We start from the raw sequence: 21,383 nt of genomic DNA on the forward strand, positions 1-21,383 counted from the left end.
GGGACTGCAAACCCAAGCCGGAGGAGCTCTTTTATTCTTGCTATATATCGGCAGAATAATCTACCAGTAAAAAGCAATGCTGCTGCTGCTGCTTTAACACTTGCACTGGTACAACCTATTTCTTATTAACATCTAGCAGGCTATGGGCCTTATCACTCGGTACTTGTGTGTTTAAAATTAATACTTGTTTCTCATCAAAGTGTTGTGCCACTGCAAGGAGGGTTCATGTTGATAAGGATAGGATTGTTCTTAGGGCCTCTGCACCATCCTGACTGGTTGCAGATGTTGATAATTTTGCAAGGCAACAAAAAATGAGTGCCGTCAGGTGCAAGGGGCACACAACCATGCGTTGTGGTATGGCACCACCTCAGCAAAATACTCACCATGTGCAACAAATCAAGAGGGTGCAAAGGCACAATGCAAGGCCTTGCACAAGTAAGATGTGTGCAGAAATAGGTCAGGGTGAGGGTGGGGGTGGCCGTAGATGGTATTCCCCATTTTTCAGTATTCTAGATTAACTAACTGCAAGCAAAGCATACCACTTATACCCTGCATTAGTGTAATCTCTCTTTTTTTGTCTGAAATAAGGGGCAGACAGTATTTAAAAGTAAAGGTAGTTGTGTTGGCCCATAAGAAAAATTCCAAAATCCATATGAAGGCAAGGTTTTGCCTAATGGTGGAGACAGACCTGGATATCAATTGGATTATGTAATTCTGGAAGTATCAGTCATTGTTATGTTTCTTCTTCCCAGTAGACCTTGATCCAACCTGATACCTGCACAGCACTAAAAGGACCTCATTTGAATGTCTGCTACCTTCTCCAACATTCTGCCTTAACTAGACTCTTATAAGATGCAGGCTCATGGCATTACCACCAGTTAGAGCTGTGCGGGAAATTCAAGTCAGTTCGCAGCTAAAGCCGAACTTATCAAATCCGCACTTTCTGAAACAACATAAGCAAATCACAACCATCCTTCAAAATTCACACTTATCCAAATGTTGTGATACAGTTCTCCAAGTAAGCAATGTATGCAAAAATGCATATATTAGGGGAAAATGTGCATAAATGTTTTGTTTTAATATGTTTTAAAGTCTTTTTTTAAAAGATGTTTTAGAGTGATTTTAGTGTTTTTGTTTGCCGCCCTGGCTCCTTCTGGAAGGAAGGGCAGGATATAAATTTAATAATTAATAAATAAATGATGGACAGGCAGAAAGATTTATCGGTGACTATTGCCCACAATAGGCAGAATCACAGAGTTCATTTTCATAAAGCATCAAGCACTGGGGGTTTAATGACTGGAAATGGGGAGCACTACATGTCTTTCTTGTGAACTTCGCAAGGCTACTACTGGCCGGACACAACCATTGCCAGACAGATCTCTGGCCTAATCCAGAAAGGCTTGTCATCTGTGCTAGGGGTAGTAGCATGTGTAGGGTTGCCAAGTCAGAAGCATCCCAAACCCTGAAATTTCAGGGGCAGGCCCTAGTGACGTCATGGGGGTGGGCCCTAGTGATGTCATTAAGAATGATACGTTAAGCATCCACCACAGTTGCTTGGAGCATTCCACTCAAACAAAAAAATTTCTCTGAGTTCAAATTAAGATAGAAATCTCATCTAAATGAGGGTGCTTCCAGGTCCAGCTGAAGGGACAGGATCATTCCTTCTCACCTGCTTAGAAAGCCTGGGTAAGGAACATTTAATCTTGCCTACGTGATTCTGGCAAAAACAGTTTAAGTGCCCTCAGGCAGGCCAGTCACCAGAAGGCCACTGTAGGAAGAAAGCCTAGTGTTGTGGAGATGTTAGATGGGAGCACTCAGGAGTAAAGATGGATGCCCCCAAAGAGCTGCAATTCTAAACACACGTACTAAGGGACTAAGCCCTATAGAACTCAACAGGACTTACGTCTGAGTAGGTATTGTTAGGACTGTGCTGTTGGTAAGGCTTGACTAGGGATCCTCTGCAAAGGTATCCATATCAAAGCAGGGTTGGCAACCCCCTGCCTGGAAGGCCCTGCTTCCCTTTTAGCATGGCTGCTCCAAACTTCTTTACAGACTTGACCCTTCACTGCAGAGAGAGGTTTGAGAAATGGGTAAGAATTAAGAAGATTCTCTACTCTTTCCTGCCTGCTTTGTGGGTTGCTATAAACTCACTTTGATAGTCAACCCAATCCCAGTGAGTAATAACTGACAGAGAGAAAACACACATGGTTTGGTCTACCTTCACAGGCAGTAGATTGGGAACAACAGCAATTGAAGCCACACTTCCTAATATGTGAATTCTCTTTTACCACTATTGGGCAAGAAACAAACCATCATGCAAATAACAAGGTGCATCATCAGTGGGTTTAAGGGGATTGAGCTGACCACATGGAACCACTGTTGTTGCTTCTATGGATGTAAGGGAGTAAGGTCAGAGGTAAATGAAATGCAAATAGAAAAACGAAAGACAGTGACGATTTCCTAAATGCAATACTATACCAACCACGACAAAATTCCTATGAGTAAGACATAGCATCCCACAACCACAGGGTTCCTAACCAAAATGAAAAAAGTCCTAGCAGCCAGTCAGGCAAGGTCACAGAAATCTCCATGCAGCACAACCTGACCTGGGGGCTGCAGTTAGTGCAAACTGCTGCCGCATGATTGCTGACATGAATGAGATCCTATGAGCACATAATACCTCTGCTCTGAAATCTGTACTGGTTGCCAATTTGCTTCCAGGCCGTTCATGGTGTGCTTTCCATGTTACGGGTTCCACATAGTACTTCTGCCCTTGTAAGAAACCAAACCTTTAGTGTGATAGTATCTATGCTTTGGAACTCCCTGCCTATTTACATTAGGCAGATGCTTCATTGTACTTATTTTGGCATCTGCTAAAAACATTTTTGTTTAGGCAAGCCCACCCAGGCATGTAGAAGCTATTTACGCTTTTTAAGTGTTTTCAACTCATTGTTGATTTTATTATTTTGAATCTTTTAAACACCTGTCTTTAACTGTTTTTGCCAATAATTTTATTGTTTTCCTTCTATAAACTGCTTTGAGGTTTTTTTACAATGAAGTTGTATATAAATGTTGTAAATACAATACATAAATAAATTTCAGAGTCACTGTGGCCCTTGGGTCTCTTTCCTCTTTTAGGCACAAAGGAATCTCCCTTATACCAACTCAGACTATTTGGTACCATCTTGCTCAGTACTGCTGACATGGATTAGCATTGGCTCTCCAGGATTCCAGTCAGTAGTCTCTTCCAGAGATTGAATTTTGGGGCTTTGCTTGCAACCCTTTCCCTATTTAAAGAAGTGTCTTTTAAAATGGTTGATTTAAGTTCACTAATGAATGCACAGCATACTAGGGCAGATTCACACCATGCAATTAAAGCACATTCAACATACGTTTGAAGCACGTGAATCCCATCACAGAATTATGGGAACCGTAGTTTGTTAAGGGAGGTGGGAACTATAACTGTGAGGGGGAAATTACACTTCCCAGGATTCGTTGAGGATAGTCAAGTGCTTTAAATGCGAGTTGGATGTGCTTTGAATGTATTATGTGGATCTGCATTACTTCATAAACTTTGCCTGCATAGAAAGCATTTTAATTAAATTTTAAAATGGAAATAAGCTACAAAGTTTACTGGGTGACCAGGGGCTACTCACCATCTCTCAGCCTAATCTGCCCCTCAGGGTGAAAACAACAGAGGGGGACCATGACCACCCCAAGGAAGAAGGGCACACTTAAAATGTAGAGGAAATAATCATTTGTAAATAATAATTTACAACCATAGTGTGAAATCAGGTACATATCAAGACATAGTATGAAGAAATATGTATATAAGAATGAATGTAAAAAATGTTTATTATTTACACAACCTGTAAAGATATTTATAGTGCAATCCTATGCATGTTTACTCAGAAGCAAGTCCCAATGTATTCGATGGGGCTTACGCAAACAAGAAAGCATGCATAACACTGCAATTTAAGGAAAGGAACCATTCACCCAATCCAAAATTCAGAATCATGCCACTTTAAGCTGCTTTGCAACTGTTTTATATTTGTTTTAAGGTTATTGGATTTTAAATGGCTTTATTTCTTATTGTGAGCTCCCTTGGTTTCCAACCCTACCTCAAAAGGTTGTTGGAAATATTCCATATATACACACACTGGAGATGTAAATATACATACATCCCATACAATAGTTTATTGTCAAAACCAGTTGGCCATTGCAGAACATTTTTTTAAGTATTAGTTTCCTGCCAAATAAAAGCAGTGACACCTAAGTAAGCCCTGCCTAACTGCTTTAAAAAAAATAAAGGATCGGAGGGGGGGAGAAAGATTTACAACACAGTCCTTTTCTATGTTCACTCAAAAGTCCCAATGATTTTCAGCACAATCCTAACCTAATTACTCAAAAGTAAGTCCTACTGAATTCAATGGAGTTAACTCCCAGGCATGTGGAATTAGCATTGCAGCTTTACTCCCAGGAAAGCTTCATATTGGGAAGGTTTTCAAAACAGGTTACAGTAGGGCCCCACTCATGCAGCAGGTTAGGTTCCAGACCCCCGCTGGAAAGCGAAAACCGCTGAAAAGCAGATCAGCTGTAGAGTGGGGGTCTGGAATCTAACCCACTGATTGCACCAGAGGAGGAGAAGATCAGATCTTCCATTCCTCTGGCACGATCAGCTGGAGTGCGGAAGTCTGATCACCCCGGGGAGAAGATCAGCTGTCGCACGCTACAGCTTATCTTCCCCTCCTCCAGCATGATCAGCTCAAGCGGGGGAGTCTGATCACGCCAGAAGAGGAGATCAGCTATACAGCAAAGGTGGATAGCATCTACTTCATCAGAAAGAAAAAAAGGGGGGGAGAAAACCCCAAGATGCCAAAAAAAAATGCTTGTGAAGGTAATCCAAAGTGTTTTATTAAAAGAAAATGAGCCCAATGCGTTTCGGCCACCTCAGGTTTGGCCTTCGTCAGGGGCGGAAATAAGATGTAACTTCAAAATTATCTTATAGCTGATTGTTTCAAATATACTTAATGGAGATTCTTTGTAATAAGGAATTGTCCTTCTCCGGCACAATCAGCTGGAGTGCGGGAATCTGACTGCCCCAGAGGAGGAGGAGATCAGCTGTAGCACCCTACAGCTGATCTTCCCCTCCTCCGGCGCAATCAGCTCAAGCTGGGGAGTCTGATCGTGCCAGAAGAGGAGAAGATTAGCTGTAGCACCCTACAGCTGATCTTCCCCTCCTCCGGCGCAATCAGCTCAAGCTGGGGAGTCTGATCGTGCCAGAAGAGGAGAAGATTAGCTGTAGCACCCTACAGCTGATCTTCCCCTCCTCCGGCGCAATCAGCTCAAGCTGGGGAGTCTGATCATGCCAGAAGAGGAGAAGATTAGCTGTAGCACCCTACAGCTGATCTTCCCCTCCTCCGGCGCAATCAGCTGGAGTGCGGAAAGCTCCAGCCCCCCCTCCAGCTGATTGCCCCACTGGAGCTGTATTAGCGGAACACCGAAAAGTGGGGTGCTGAGAAGCAGGGCCCTACCTTATGAATTAGACAAATAAACTGCCCTCTTCAACAGTCCAGTAAAATTTAAACTTGTTTGACTCCTAATTAGAAAAGTATAACACTGCAGCACGTACACTTTTTCAACCTTCTGTTCAAAAATTATTTGAAAGATAAAATGTATAATATGCCATTTTGCAAGTAATTAAAAAACCCTGCATGCACACTTTTATTATAACTATAACTAAAATTGTGTACTGTGTATGTCCGCCAAGATTCTGCTGTGATTTTCTGTTGTACTGCAATCCTGTGCACATTTACTCAGACGCAAGTCCCAATCTTGTACAGAGAAAGTACTCTTTGTGCTGCTGAAAGCTATGAATTTACTGAATTCCGGATGTGAGACAAGCAGGAAAAGGAAACTGTTCTCAGAACTTGAAATGGTGCTTAGGGGTCAACAAATCTTGTCAATCACAACCCTGACTTCATTTATAGGCAAAAGATCTGAAAGGGCAGGGATTAGTACTAACAGAAGTTGAGGGGGGCTGACATTTTGGTTTACAGGCATACCCCGCTTAAAGTTGCTTCACTTAAAGTCGCCTCGCTATAAACTACATGCTCCATACGCCACCATACCCCACTTTAACGTACGTGCTTCGCAATAACGGACACTTAATGGCATGACACCGCTGCCATCTAGTGACGATTGCAGTGCAGTACATGCATAGATAATTGCTTCACTTTAAGTACATTTTCACTTTACATACACACTCTGGTCCCATTGCGTATGTTAAAGTGGGGTATGCCTGTGTATCTTTTGAAGCAGACCACCTAGAAAACTTTTTTTTAAATGAAAGCTAAGAATCCAGACATAAAGGTGACTTACCCAGAGACCCAGATATGACCCCCGAAAACCAGAGTCTCCAGGCGAAAACTGGACACCTGGTAACCCTAACATCAGGTTAAAAGATCCATCCCATTCACCCATTTGTTGGGTTTGGGGATATTTTCCTTTAAGGCATAAGAGATCACAAATTAAGCCTTAAAAATAAATGGAAAACAAAGGTTCTTTGATAAATCCACCTTAGACCAGTGCATGACTCACTACCCCAGCTGTTGTTAGCACCTTAAAAATAATGCAGTTGCCATGAAAAATATATCTAAAATTAGGCCTGCTTTTATATGTTAGTGGAAATTGTGCAAAGGGTCTGTGAACCTCACTTTTGAGCTCTTGGGAATTGGCAGCCGTGAGTCAATAGGTAAAGTTTATGGATCACTCCCTATTTGAGGAAGGTAAGTGCAATCTTCTGAACTAGGGAGAATACTTATGCTTTAGGAATCTGATGACCTAGATGAGGATTATTTTCATACAGAAACCTGCAGGCATGTTGTAGAGTTCAAAGAGGGCCAGCCTAAGACATTTTGCTCTTTGAGGTGGACAAGATGGCGTCACCCCTTCTTCCAATTGCAGGTGGGTGAGTGGGCACAAGGTTTTGATGAAGCCTTCTCTGCAGAAGTTCTTGCCAACTACAACGGGAGCCATTCTTGATCAATAGATGGTGATAGAATGGTCACATCAATTAAGGTCCACTCCATAGAGCTTTACTCAGGAAATTACCTCCTAAACAATCATGAGTGACCAAAAGGAGGTAACAAAGTGGTTGAAGTCTGTCACTGAAAGAAAATTCCACATAAGAGTGGTACTAGGTGGTGGTAGAACTAGAGGTGTATGAGTATCCCCTTGCTAACATTGAAAGGAGTCAGGTCTTTGTAAACTATTGCAAAATGCCCAAGGGGCACTTGCAAAGCTCTTTAGAAACCACCACCTCCCTAAGGTGGTGTAATTGATTCTCCTTGTATTTGAAGGACAATCTATCAAATTTGCATTTTCCAACACAATATGAGAACTGAAACACAGCAATCCTTCAAAATTCGTATTTATCCAAATTTTGTGATGCAGGTCTCTAACCAAAGAATGTTGACAAAAATTAATACAGTAGGGAAAACTGTGCATAAAAAATAATATATTAGTGAAAATAACATACTGTACAAAAATGCATTATATTAGGGGAAATCGCTTGGAAAAATGTTTACATTACTCAAAGCTGCATACAAAAAAGTCTTTGTTAATAGAAAATCATACTAAAATGCTGGTGATTTTTTATCTTTTTAAGACACAAACATGAATTGCCGCAGAAATGTGGAGGACTGAAATTAAGATTAGAAAATTTAGAAACTGAGAAAATTGAAATCGACAAATTCTTCCATCATTAGTTTGATACACTCTTAAGGTCTATGCAAACTTTTTGCCCAGTGCTCTTTCCCCCCTTATTATCTGTTTATTAATTAGATTTATATCCCGCTCTTTCTCCCAGTAGGAGCCCAGGGCTCAGTAACTTTAGGTACTGAGCTCCAAAACAGTGCCTGTGAGTAGCATAATGGAATCCATATTGCTCCCTGCCTGGGGACTCTGACAGTCCAGTAGCGGGGTTGTTGCTGGTTGGGCCACTGGGTCTGAGGAATAACAGATGCTGTGGTGTTATCTTGCATGTTTTGTGTGTGGTTGTGATGCAGGGTGTGTGCTGAGGCCATGTCCCCATCATCATAAGTTCATTGGTTCTCGCTGTGGTGTATGAATGTCATCACTGGTGCAGTCCATAACCAATTGTCACTGGCAGTGTTTCCAGGAACACTGTGAGCATATCTGCCATTTTTCTCTGTTTTTGTGTTTTCTGGATTATTTCAACTTCCTCTATTGGGCTGAGCATGCATAGGATACATTGGCTGTTCTGTTAGCACACCAGCTGCACATCTCCCCACCCCAGAGTAATTGGTATTTCAGATTGCTCTATGAATCCATATGATTCTTGAAACAGCAGATCATACAGTACAAGCCAGGTGGAATAAATAAACTCATTATTAATAATCTAAAGCAGGGGTAGGGAGACCTGTTCAGCCCAAGGGGTGCATTCCCTTGTTGCCACCTTTCCAAGGACCACATGCCAGTGGTGGGTTGAGCCAGATGCAGAAAATAGGGGAGCCAGAGACAAGAGTGGTGGATCAGCAGAATTAATAGAGTTAGAGATTTCTATATAGGCGTGCACACATGCACGCACACACACACCTCTATCCTCCACCCAGGCAAGCAAGAGGCTTATCACAGATCAAGAACACATTCCAGCAAAGTAAAAGGACTTGAAGAGCGCGTGGAGCAGAGCTGATGACAGGTGAGGACTGAGGAGGTGGGATGGCGTGAGAAGAGTCCTGAGGGCCAGATGGAGGGGCCTGATGTTTCTCATTCTTGACCTAAAGAGAGTCAGGGAGGGAATCCAGTGAATATCCACAAGGAAGGAGTTCCACAGTCCCACCACCACCTAGAAGGTCACAGCACGATCCAAGATTATTTCTCATTCTGAACTTTCATTTTGAACTTCTTGGACAAGAAAATGGAAAGTTTTCACAAGATCAATTTGTTCCTTGATGTTTTCAAATGTCATCCATTTATTTCACTTGACAGAGATGATGGAGGCATCTGAGCAAGTGAGGAGAAAAGGGGAGTCAAAGGCTATGCTGCAAAAGTCTTCCCACTCTGTTGAAGAAGCATTACGCCTTTAGTTATATTATTATTTATAACATTTAGAAACTGCCTTCCATACCAACTCCAGGGCAGCTCCAACCTTAAGATAATCAATAAGCAAAATGTAAAATCTATTTTTAAAAATTACAGTAAGGACAAATTAAAATACAGCCATAAAGCAAGTAATCAGTGCAGTTCTCAAGGCCAGGTATCAATAACCCCCCAAAAACCTGAATGAACAAATGTGCTTTCAGGAGTTGCCAAACAAGGTTGCACCCATATTATTCCCAGGCTTGGCAGATTCCCAGATTGCACTCCTGTACCAAATACTTGAAGTGTTCTGCAACATTTTATTGTATTTTTCCAGCATTTTTCCAGCACCTGCTTGTTTGAAAAATGGAAACGGACTGCCTTCAAGTCAATTCCGACTTATGGCGACCCTATCAATAGGGTTTTCATGGTAAGCGGTTTACCATTGCCTTCCTCTGAGGCTGAGATGCAGTGACTGGCCCAAGGTCACCCAATGAGCTTCATGGCTGTGTGGGGATTCAAACCCTGGCCTCCTGGTTGTAGTCCAACACTCTAACCACTACACCACACTAGTTGTCTTCCCTGCTTGTTTAGTAATGCATGATCGCATTTAGCAAGTCTAGTGGTTGTATTCCATTAACTATTACTCAGAGTAAATCCATTGAAATTAATGGACTTAAGTTAATCATGGTTATCGATTTCAGTGGGTCTTCTCTGAATAAAAATGAGTTGACTACAATTCTAGACTTTTGAGGGGATGATCAGGATTGGGACCACAGTGTATGGTGACTTGAGAAGGATTAATACTTTCTCTACCAGTCATAGTCCCAATGAACATCCCCCCCAGCTGCTATTAGCCTTGAAAGTGAAATTTCCATTGGCACCGATGGAGAAACCCATTGCTCTCTCTCCATTGTGTGCCCCATTGTCAAGACTGCTGAGACTATTAAAAAAGGAGTTCTGATTGTGTGGAGGGCTTATGCACATCCAGCTGAATGCAAATATGGGCCCCTTTAGGGACAAGGGCACATGCAACATCAGGACCAGCAACAGGAGCATGACCCCACTCCATGCTATTCACATGTATTTTGTGTGAGTAGATAATGTCTCCATTATGTCTCTGTTATAGGGCACACAATAGGAGAGAGGCAATAGGTTTCTCCACCAGGGCAGAGGATCTGGATCTTTACCAGGGCCTTGTCCCTGCAGTACCAAAAGCTCAATATTCGCCTGTCTCCACCTCCCATCCTCTGGCTACTGTTTGTGTGATCATCCTAGCAGTGCTGCTCCCATGAGAGAGGGACAGATGAATAATGTCTACCTAGGAAACTAACTGGGAGACATTTGCAATCAATCAAATGTCCATGAGGGAGATGTGGCTAGATGGGAGGAAAGATCTAGGGCAAAATGGAAGCTATCATGGGGCATGAATGACTATTGACCGATGTGCCAGTCCCTCTAATTGGCTACAGAACCACACTGCCTCAGGCGTGTTTGCATGGGTTTTTCCCACAGCTCTTTCTCCCGAGAGGCCATAGGTACCTTTTGTGCTTTGCATCTGTGCCATTCCGCGTTCTTGCAGCTATGGCTTGGTTCCATACAAGAGGGTATAGGGCACAAAAGAATTCATATTGGAGGCTAGGATACTGTGATATCATCTTATATGTGTATTATTCATGCTAAGTGGTGCTTGAGAGTGAGCAAAATGAGTGACAGGGCATGAGTATTTGCATATGGATGATGACTGGCTAAGAGAGTGGGGGGAAGGAGACGTGTGACATGTTTAGAGGTGAGTGAGGGGTGAGAAGAAACGGGTGGGATTTAGATTCAGTTAGATCTGTGGCAGCTGAAGATTTAGATAAAAATAAAAGGGGTTTAGGATTTGAAGGGGATCTAGGAAGAGACTGAGGATGAATGTAAGCAGGAATAATTAGTAGTTATAATTAGTAAAATCTAGTAATGTAAATATATGTGCTAGAGGAGAATAAAGTGGCTTCTTGTGTTGCACCTTTCACATGTGAAATAATAAATATACTGTTGTCTTCATTATCTCATACCTATTGCTCGATTACTACCAAGAGGGAAAGTAATATAGATGAAATAATAAGATTAATACATGTCCTTGCATCCTCATATATAAAGAGAACAAGTATTGGACCTACAATAAATGTTCTGATAGCAGCATTAGTCAGCATGTGATGGAAGGTGTTGCTTGCTGAGGAAAAGGCTTGGTAAAACAGAGTATTGCCATTAAAAGAAAAGAGATGGAATGCCATAGATACAAATATACCATCCTGTGTCTTTCTTTTGCGTGCCCCTTGCCTGTGTGGTCAGGGTGCTTGTCACAGGAGGGAGATCTTGGTTCTATTCCTGATAGTGTTCTCTTTTGCATTCACAATACTCGAAAGCAAGGCTTTACTTTCCAGAGAAAACATTTCTGTCTTCCAGGAGTGAGATTTGAACCCACATTGCATTGGTTTTCCTTAGTGAGCTACTAGTGACATCATGGTGACACTTCTTTTAACCTTGCCATTGAACTATTCATTTCTGTTTGTCCACCAGGTTCCTATCCCTTTTCCTTGCACAAAGTTTATTCCTCTCACACAGATACCAATACAAATACAATCTACTGGAATCCTTGCTACCAAAGGAGGACAAAACCTTCTTTGCCAGGGCAGGGGGAGGGTAATTAGAGGAAATTGTTTACAGAAATGTCTGTATTGGACAAAATGGCATACAAACATGTGTATATTAGGAGATTATGCACTAGCATACTAATGAATTTCATAAGAACTTTTTTAAATTGTAAACTAATGCAGAAACACAGCTAACTGAATTTCAGATTGGAAAAAATGAAAAACCAAAATTGACAGATTCATCCATCCCTAGTGTCAGGTATGGACTGGGTTCCATAACTTTATTACGGTGTTTCTGCCATTGGTAATAGCCGATGCTAGAGATGGACGAATCTGCTGCACAAATGGCTGTTGGTGTTGCTATGTTAGTTTTTGTGTCTAATGATGCCTTTGAGTTTGCTCCTGCAAGAAAAGAGGTCAGATCTACATTGTGCTGGTACAAGTAGCAGTGTACCATGACCAGAGGATGAGCAGGGGGAGCAAGCAAGTTGTTCTTAAGCAAGTTCCTAGCACTCCTGTCTGTTAGTCAATCTGTTGTTGTTTTCACAGAGCTTCCAAAATACAATGAAATAAATGAATAGGTAGGCAAGGAGTGGTGAACCATTTTAGAAACAGAAGAGGCTATTTAGCAGGCCTTCCAGAGGTATAAGAGTAGGGACTTCTTTTCTTTCCTTGCATTTTTTTATCACATGCATTCTAAGGTGAAACTAAGCTGAATTCTTTTAAGCAGCCATTTTTAAAAAGAAAGATCTAAATGTATAGCATGAAATATAAGAGGCTTTTTGAACCCCCCCCCCTCAAATTCTAATCAAGCAATCCTGCTTTATGGCCCTCTGTGTACACAGATGTTCACTTATATATTTTGCAGTCTTTCCCTACTCTTGAGCTAGAAGTACATGTCAAATTCTAAAGAATGAAACGCCCCCTTGTGCAAAACACACCAATTGTACTGTGATGCAAACGTGATATTTCATATAGATGGTCACAGCTGCCATATTTCGTTTCCATGGCTGCAGAATCCTAGTCACACAGCACCTCATCCAAAATTGTACATATCACTCATTGATATCTATTTTCCTGGCAGGTCCTGTCATTGGGAGCTGACGTCCTCCCTGAGTACAAGCTGCAGGCGCCACGCATTCACCGATGGACCATCCTGCACTACAGTCCCTTCAAAGCAGTATGGGACTGGCTGATCCTCCTGCTGGTCATCTACACAGCTGTCTTCACGCCCTACTCAGCTGCCTTCCTGCTCAATGAAGAGCAGGAGGAGAAGCGTTCAGATTGCAGTTACTCATGTGACCCACTCTACATCATTGACCTCATTGTAGACATCATGTTTATCGTCGACATCATCATCAACTTCCGCACCACTTATGTTAATGTTAACGATGAGGTAGTAAGCCATCCAGCAAAGATTGCCATCCACTACTTCAAGGGCTGGTTTCTCATTGACATGGTGGCAGCCATCCCCTTTGACTTGCTCATCTTCCGCTCTGGATCAGATGAGGTGAGATGGAGGGAAGTTTTTTACATATACAAAATTTAAGCCTTCTTATTTTCAAGAAAAATTTCAAAGCATGTGACCCATATCAGGTGAACACACTGAAACAGAAAGAGTGCTGTTCGGAGGCTTCCAGACATTTTGAAGGGGAGACAGAATCAGTGCCTTACACACATCCTCCATGGATTTTTTGGGGGGGAGGGAAGTCACAGAAATCTCGTAGGAAAGGGAAGGTTAGAAATAAAACAATTCCCAGCAGAATCTATAGGCCTTGCCACAAAGAGCTCTCTGGCTTCAGCATGTGTCATTTAACACACTTACTCACTTACTCACTTATTACCTTACTTACTTACTTACTTGCTAGCTAGCTAGCTAACTGACAGAGTAATCCTAATGCCCAGATCTGCTGACTGGAGGAGGAAAGAATGGGGCAGAGGTGCCTCTCTGCCAGCTGGTGAAGAGGAGCTTCCACAAGTGAGAAGGGCATATCCATTATTGATAGAGATCATAGAATAGTAGAGTTGGAAGGGGCCTATAAGGTCATCAAATCCAACCCCCTGGCTCAATGCAGGAATCTAACTTAAAGCATATCCAACAGGTGGCTCTGCCTCTTGAATACCTCCAGTGTTGGAGAACCCACCACCTCCCTAAGTAATTGGTTCCATGGTCATACTGCTCTAACAGTTAGGAAGTTTTTTTGTGATGTTTAGCTGAAATCTGGTTTCCTGAGGCCCTACTGTATTATAATGGCTTTCAACCATGTTGAAGGAATTTTACCTGATTTATTAATAAGCGAAAAAAGAGAGGCCAACAAAGGGGTCCACCAATTACTATTTTGCTTGAATAATTCCAGAGGGATACCATCTGGACCTGGAGTTTTCCCAGGTTTTAGCTGCTGTATTCATTCTTTTATCTTGTTTGTGGTAACTGGAGACCATTCAGGAGTGTCAGGAGGCAAATGAGGGTTATAGGAGTATCATGATAAAAAAATTGCATAGATGCCTTAAGAAAAGGGGAAATTAAATAAAGTGGGAATTGTAATATAGTTGACTTTAGGAGAGATAATATGGCACAGTGACTGTCTGGAAATGATTTCTGTCTCAGCCTCTTTTCTCTGAAATAGATGCATTTATGACACCTCCTGCACTACAATTTTCAGGTTCAACACCTGTGTTAACTTACACACATTTTTTTAAAAGTGTAAATTGTATCTACAACTCCTGTTACTTAGCTCATTGCTTGTTTTGTTTCTACATTATTTCTCTTTGTCTCTTCATCCACTTTCTAGACAACAACTTTGATAGGGCTGCTGAAGACAGCACGGCTCTTACGCCTGGTGAGAGTAGCCCGGAAGTTGGACCGCTATTCTGAGTATGGGGCTGCTGTGCTCTTCTTGCTCATGTGCACTTTTGCCCTCATTGCCCACTGGCTTGCCTGCATTTGGTATGCCATTGGCAATGTGGAGCGTCCCTACATGGAGCATAAGATTGGATGGCTGGACAACCTCGGTGACCAGATTGGCAAGCGCTACAATGACAGTGACCTCTCATCTGGCCCCTCCATCAAGGACAAATATGTGACAGCCCTCTACTTCACCTTCAGTAGCCTCACCAGTGTGGGTTTTGGCAACGTCTCACCAAATACCAACTCTGAGAAGATCTTTTCCATCTGTGTCATGCTGATTGGCTGTAAGTGCTTCTGTGCTCTCCCCTGGGCCAGGGGCAAGGAACCTTTTTCAGCCTGTGAGCCACATTCACTTCTGGGCAACCTTCCAAGGACCACATGCCAATGGTGGGCGGGTCCAGAGGCAAAAAGTGGGAAGAGCAAATTTTACCTTTGTACAGTAGACTAGTTTCTCACACACCCCTCTCTATCCTTCATCCAGGAATGCAAGAGCCACTATAAGAATTGAAGGGCACATTCCAGCCAGTCAAAAATACTCAAGGAAGATGTGGAAATACTCAAGGCCTGGGGAAAGAGGGGGTGGCTGGGGAGGGAGGATGGTCTGAGGAGACCCCTGCTCTAGCCCTATTTCCAAGTGCTCCTCATTGATGGCAAGTTCCCCTTTTTCCTTCAGTGCACCTCCAAAATATCCCAGGTTTCAATTGTCCCAGAAACTTTGTGACTTGGACCCAGAACTCTGCTGTCCCCTGTGGATTCTGCACTTGTCCTTCTGGATCTTCCTCACTAAAATATCTTTGTTTCAATAGGCATGCCTCAGAGCTACTCTGAAGTAAAGGCGGGTGGGGTATCACATTGTCTGGTTCAAGGCCAGTAAAAACAAGGTCTGCTGGGAAACAAAACTCAGAATAATGCCTAGGATGGTCAAATGCAACTAAGCAGGGGTAATATGGTGCTGTAGAAGAGGGATTTCTGGCATGTTTCGTTTATTGAGTCATAGTGTAGCAGAAATGAGAATAGCTGCATCTGTCAGAATTATGCTCTCTGCTTTTAAGTTTATAGAAGCTCCCTCTTTTATTGCATCTCATTGATGTTTGCCTATTGAAGGAAATTAGAAAGTGAGATAAAAGGTTAATATTTAATAAGAAACAAGCAAACTGGGGATATAAAGGGAGATAAGAGAGGAAAGCTGTTACAGGAGAAAGAAGTAAATGTAAAAAGACTAGGGAGGAGGGATGAAAGAAATTGGCAGATGTTTTTGGTGGGAGGGAGATAGGATTCAAGTTGAATGTGAATGGAGAATGAGAGAAGAAATTATAGGAGATGAGTAAAAATACATTTAAGGGGTAGGTGGGGGTGGGAAAGAAAAATATAGAAGAAAAACCCTTGTGTAAATATATATAATATAAAAATATAAAAGAAAAAGGCAAAATATAACAGAAAAAGATAGCAAATTCTGCTGAAATAAGGAGGCTGTCACAATACCTTCAGAACAAACATTGGCAGTTAGCATGAGGAAAACTAAGCTCTGGAACTCCTTGCAACATGGAAAACACTGTGGCAAAGCATTCAGCAATTTCCGAAGTTGGATTAGATAATAGTAGACAATGATGCCAAACTCTGCCTTCATCTCCAATCATTGTGTAAAGGGTGAACCTCGAAAGTTATTAGCCATCTTAGGTGAGCCCTGAGGCTAGAAAGTTTGAGACCCCTGCTCAGGGCCGGATTTACATACAAGCTAAACAAGCTACAGCTTAGGGCCTCACATTACGAGGGGCCTTGCATTAGAAAGAAAAGAAAGAAATGTTTACAACGTTGCCTCCAGGAAACCATACACATCATACAAAATGAAGATAATTTTTGTTAGGTATTGAATATCATTGTTACAGCTCACTTGCTGACAACAGTAAACAGTAAACAATTTTATAGAACGTCGTACACATGCAGCCTTTTGGATTCTTGCAGAAAACAGCCTGCATGTATATATAAATTATATCTAATTTATATATTATAACCTTATATTATACTGTTTAATTGTGTTATGTGTTTGACAAACACCTAAATAATGTTCACATATATAACTTGCATTTTTAATACCTATATTACACGACTATCAAATTCCATTTAACCGTACAGCCCGTATTTTGCATTCAAAAATTTTATTATTTGTTGAAGAAGGAAGGGCCTCACTCATGTTATATCTTAGGGCCACAACAAGTTTAAATCCAGCCCTGCCCCTGCTCTAATAGATGGCTAATTCGGTGGCTGAGTGCCTAGAAACTAAAAGGGGGGCACTGAAAAATTAGGTTGTGTTATCTGCATACTCATGCGACTCCTTTCAGGTAGGCAGAAATAGGCTTGTAAGTTAAAATAGGACAGGAGAGTTAAAACAAACTTAAAAAAAAACCTTTTAAAACTGGCATTGTAGCTTTCCAGGATCTTCAGAATATTGAAGATAAAGAGATAAGACAATGTAGAGCGATTCATCTCATTGTCTGGAGAGGGAACTTTCAGATTAAAACTGAATGCCAAAGACAGGAGTCTTTGCTATCATTTCTAGGGGGAGAGAAGGCAGAATCACATTGTCACCAAATCACAGCTGTGCTAAAATTTCCCCATGCTTTCCTATGGGCAAGTTTTATTTCCATGTCAACAGAGAAAATAAGATGGTCTAAAGCAGCCTCCATCAACTTGGTGCTCTCCCAATGTTTTGGACTATAACTCCCATCAGTCCCAGCCAGCACAGCAGAAGGGAGAGCAGTCTGTGGGTTTATCCTCATGGGAGCATACCTTCATACTAAAGATGCTGCTTTTACCATCGTGATAGATTTACAAGATCCACACCTGGTAGCTTCAAATCCACTGTTTTCCATTCACACTAGTAGGTGTTCTTCTGGGAAGGATTAGTGTCGCTGTTTCCTTGTGGCCCCACTCTCTAATTTTACATGTTTACTCCCTCTGGTTCAAGGCTGAAACCAGGAGAGCGCCTCCGTGTGAAATTAACAAGAAAAAATGAAACTGACCAAAAAAAACCCAAAACTGACCATTGTCCCCTGACCGGGTGTGTGTGTGTGTGAGTGAAAACGCAAAGTAGGTAGCGGCTGTGGCAGCACAGAGAGGGAGTGGGTGATGGGGCATTAAAAGAGAGCCCACCCACTAAAAAACAACATTGAAGCAAAGCGCCTACAAGGAGGAGCGCTATGCAGCTGAGATGGTTTTTCCTTTCCTTTCCGCATGATAATTAGATTGGGTTAATACTCATTTAAAGGGGGAAACTGCGTTATAGCTTCTGCTTGCCTGCAACATCATGTGAACCATGTGAATTAAAAGGGGATGCAAGTAGCACCAGACACACACTAAATCGCCGTGTGGATGAGCCCTGACTGAGCCTTGCTTCTAAGGGAGAAAGGGAGGTGGATAGCAACTTGATGAGGTTTCCACATTGGAAGCTGGCACTGGCTCAGAGTCTTCCCAAATGTTCAGTGGCAACTGGTGCTTATTGGGACTGGGCGGAAAACAGGGAGCGCAACAGTAGGTGGAGCCAGATCCAATGACTGGCAGAGCCAATTCATTCTAGTTTTCTCCCTGCTGAGTTCTGCAAGGGCAACCCTGGGACTGAGGAGGAGGAGGGGAGGGAGATAGCCAGGGTAACCCCCTGGACTGGTAAGCAGGTGGGCTTGGAGGAATCACAGCTGAAGTTGGTGGGGCAGTGCCCATTTGTCCTAATGGAGCAGCTTCCACTGCAAATATTTGGAAGGCATATGCTGCCCCCGCCCCCCGCTTTTCCCACTCTTCATTGGCTGAGTTCCCCTTTTCCCTGCTACCACTAAGAGAGTTGGTTCCTCTCTATGGCAAGCCCAGTTATTTTACTGTCCCATGGGTACATCCAGGGGAGCTAAGAGTCACTTACCATATCACTTTCCAATTTCTGTTTTTGAAAAACTGAAGGGTATAGCCTTGGTTTTGATTTTATGATTCACCAACTGCTGAAATAGGGAAGGTTCCAAGGAGCAGCAGGAGGGATTATAAAAAGACAGAAAGGCCTACAAGAAAGGAGACAGGAAAAAGCATATCGGGGGCAGGACAGAGAACCTTGTTGAAAGCCCCCACCCTTAAAGCTACTGTTTCTTTTCTTTCAAAATGGCAGTTGTCCTACTTTACAGAGGACAGTCCGATATTTGACGAACAGACCTCTTTTTGGAGGAGTCTTCAGTTTGAAGACTTCTATCTGTCTGGTCCAAGTCCAGTTTAAAGGTAAAGAGCCCTAAGAAGGGAGAGCAGGAGGGGCCTTGAAGTTGCCCAACAGCAGTTAGTTAGCACCTGGACAGCAGAATGAGCAGCCACACAGGTCATCTGCTAAGTGTTGTATTTCTGTTTAAATTATAGCCATTATTTCTAAATTTGAATCTTTACATCTAAATTAGCATATGCATATATCTGTACATATCACTTAGCCCTTGTTATGCAAATCTATGTTCTCTTTCTCTCTTTTTTGGTGATGAGCAAGTGGCCACCCTGTTAATCATGCGCCACACGTCTGTGATTAGGCTTTAGTGCAGGGGTAGCCACTGTGGTATCCTCCAGATGTTACTGGATTACAGTTTTAATTATGCCTGAACATTGTCTGTGCTGGAAAGGGCTGATGAAAGTTGGACTCCAACAACATTTGGAGGGCACCACATCGGCTACCACTGGTTTAGGGTTTCTAGGCCAGACAATGTGGCTTCCAAACAGGCATGAACCCTACGTGCTTTACTCTTTTAAAAAAAAAAAATCCACCATCTCTCTTATAATTCACAAGGAATTTCCTATGACCACTCAGGACATTATCATCAATAAACCACAAATATCTCTGTGGTATCTATGGCTAAATGCATGTCTGGGCAGGCCTCAAACATTTCACGTGTACATTATCCTCAGGGACCACAATTCCAGACAATGGTTTCTTCAACTTTTAATGCTTATCCATATCTTCTTGTTTCAGCTCTCATGTATGCCAGCATTTTTGGCAACGTCTCTGCTATCATACAGCGCTTGTACTCAGGCACAGCTCGCTACCATACCCAGATGCTAAGAGTTAAGGAATTCATCCGCTTCCACCAAATCCCTAACCCACTACGCCAGCGCCTTGAAGAGTATTTCCAGCATGCTTGGTCCTACACCAATGGAATCGACATGAATGCGGTGAGTTAGACAAGATGTTGGTTGCGCAGCAAAGACCTGACTTTGGAGAGGAGAGTTGGATAGCTATATAACTAGAGAGCTGGATAGTTAGATAACTAGATAGCTAGGAAGATAGCTTCTGCAAATCCCAAATACATCTGGATTTAACCCGGGTTCCTTCCTTCACAAGATTCCTTGGGATTCCTTGCCTGTGCTGCTTGGCTCCTAAAGGCCTCAGCCATGTTCTTGTATATTCACATACAATGTGGTCTTTTGACAGCCACTACAGAAAGTAATCACATTTGATAACAAGGCTTGGCCACTAAAAATAAAACAATATTTATTCAAAAGCCAAAACAATACAGGAAGTCTCTGTGGTGTGACGAGAAGAGTTTTTTCAGTTGTTGTACATGCTCTTGGAGCCAGATAGAGGTGGGGCTAGATGAAAGCAAGGATGTAAAATCTGCTGGGGTCTTTCGCACTCTTTCTTTCTCCTCTGCTCATCTGAGGAAGGGAGACAAGAGAGGGAGATGAAATTGAATGTTTGCTTCAGAGGTGCAGAGGAATGGCAGAGGGAAGGGCTTAACTCTTTCCCCTCTAAATGTGTTTCTGGTTAAAATGTCCCCACACACTATGTTTCTATTCTTGGGTGCAATCTTTTCAGCCGTTAGTGGAAAAGCACCTAGAAAGGAGGGTAGGATTTTGACTAGAAAAAGGGGGAAGTGTTAAACAGCTCCCTCAACACTCGTCCACCAAAACTGGCAACTGATCTCTTGCAGCTGATTTTCATTGGGGAAAAAAGTTGGGGGATTGTTACACATGCCTCTGATACAATATCCAGTTTGTCCTTGGGAGCCATCCCTTTTAAAACACATTCTAGAGTTGTCCGAAGCAACATGTCCACTTTCAATAATCTGTAGTTTTTTAGACCGCATTCATATACCTTGAAATTTATCTCATCAATTAGTATCTTTTTGGCTATGTACACAGCATACATTTAAAGCACATTTAAAGTGCATAGCTCCCCCCCCAAAGAATCCTGGGAACTGTCGTTTGTTAAAGGTGCTGGGAACTGTAGCTCTATGACAGGTAAACTACAGTTCCCAGGATTCTGAAATTTGTATACCATCTATTTGTATTATTGCAAGCATCATATATTTTGGCTTGTTATGCCTAGTTTTTGCAACTTCTGTTTCTTAGTTTGCTTATTTATTTATTTTTAACAGTTTAGCTCCCACCATCCTAGTACCCCAGGGTGGGTTACAGCAATAAATACATAACTAATAAATAGCAACATTTTATTTATTATTTATTATTTATTTATTTATTTAATTTCATTTATAAACCGCCCATAACCAATGGCTGCCTGGGCGGTGTACAACATACAAAAGTACAATATAAAATACAAGTGCGCTAAACAATATCAAAACAACTAAAGCAATTAACACATTAAAATACTTAATATATATTAAATATATAAAATAATAAATATATATTAAATATATTTAAAATGTATTTAAAATGCATTTAAAATGCCTGGGAGAATAGGAAGGTTTTAGCCTGGTGCCGAAAGGATA

General features: G+C 42.0%; 1 protein-coding gene across 2 annotated transcripts in view; it reads left to right on the forward strand.

Annotated features, from left to right (window-relative positions):
* KCNH6 (potassium voltage-gated channel subfamily H member 6) overlaps nt 1–21,383 on the forward strand; it is a 131,401-nt gene that overhangs the window by 87,496 nt on the left and 22,522 nt on the right. For both annotated transcript variants that reach the window (XM_061589611.1, XM_061589612.1), the window contains 3 exons: nt 12,823–13,248; nt 14,531–14,930; nt 19,628–19,827. In XM_061589611.1, the coding sequence (XP_061445595.1) occupies nt 12,823–13,248; nt 14,531–14,930; nt 19,628–19,827 (1,026 nt within the window). The remainder of the gene's footprint in view (nt 1–12,822; nt 13,249–14,530; nt 14,931–19,627; nt 19,828–21,383) is intronic.

Source organism: Rhineura floridana, chromosome 11 (assembly GCF_030035675.1).
Source record: "Rhineura floridana isolate rRhiFlo1 chromosome 11, rRhiFlo1.hap2, whole genome shotgun sequence".
Lineage (NCBI taxonomy): Eukaryota > Metazoa > Chordata > Lepidosauria > Squamata > Rhineuridae > Rhineura > Rhineura floridana.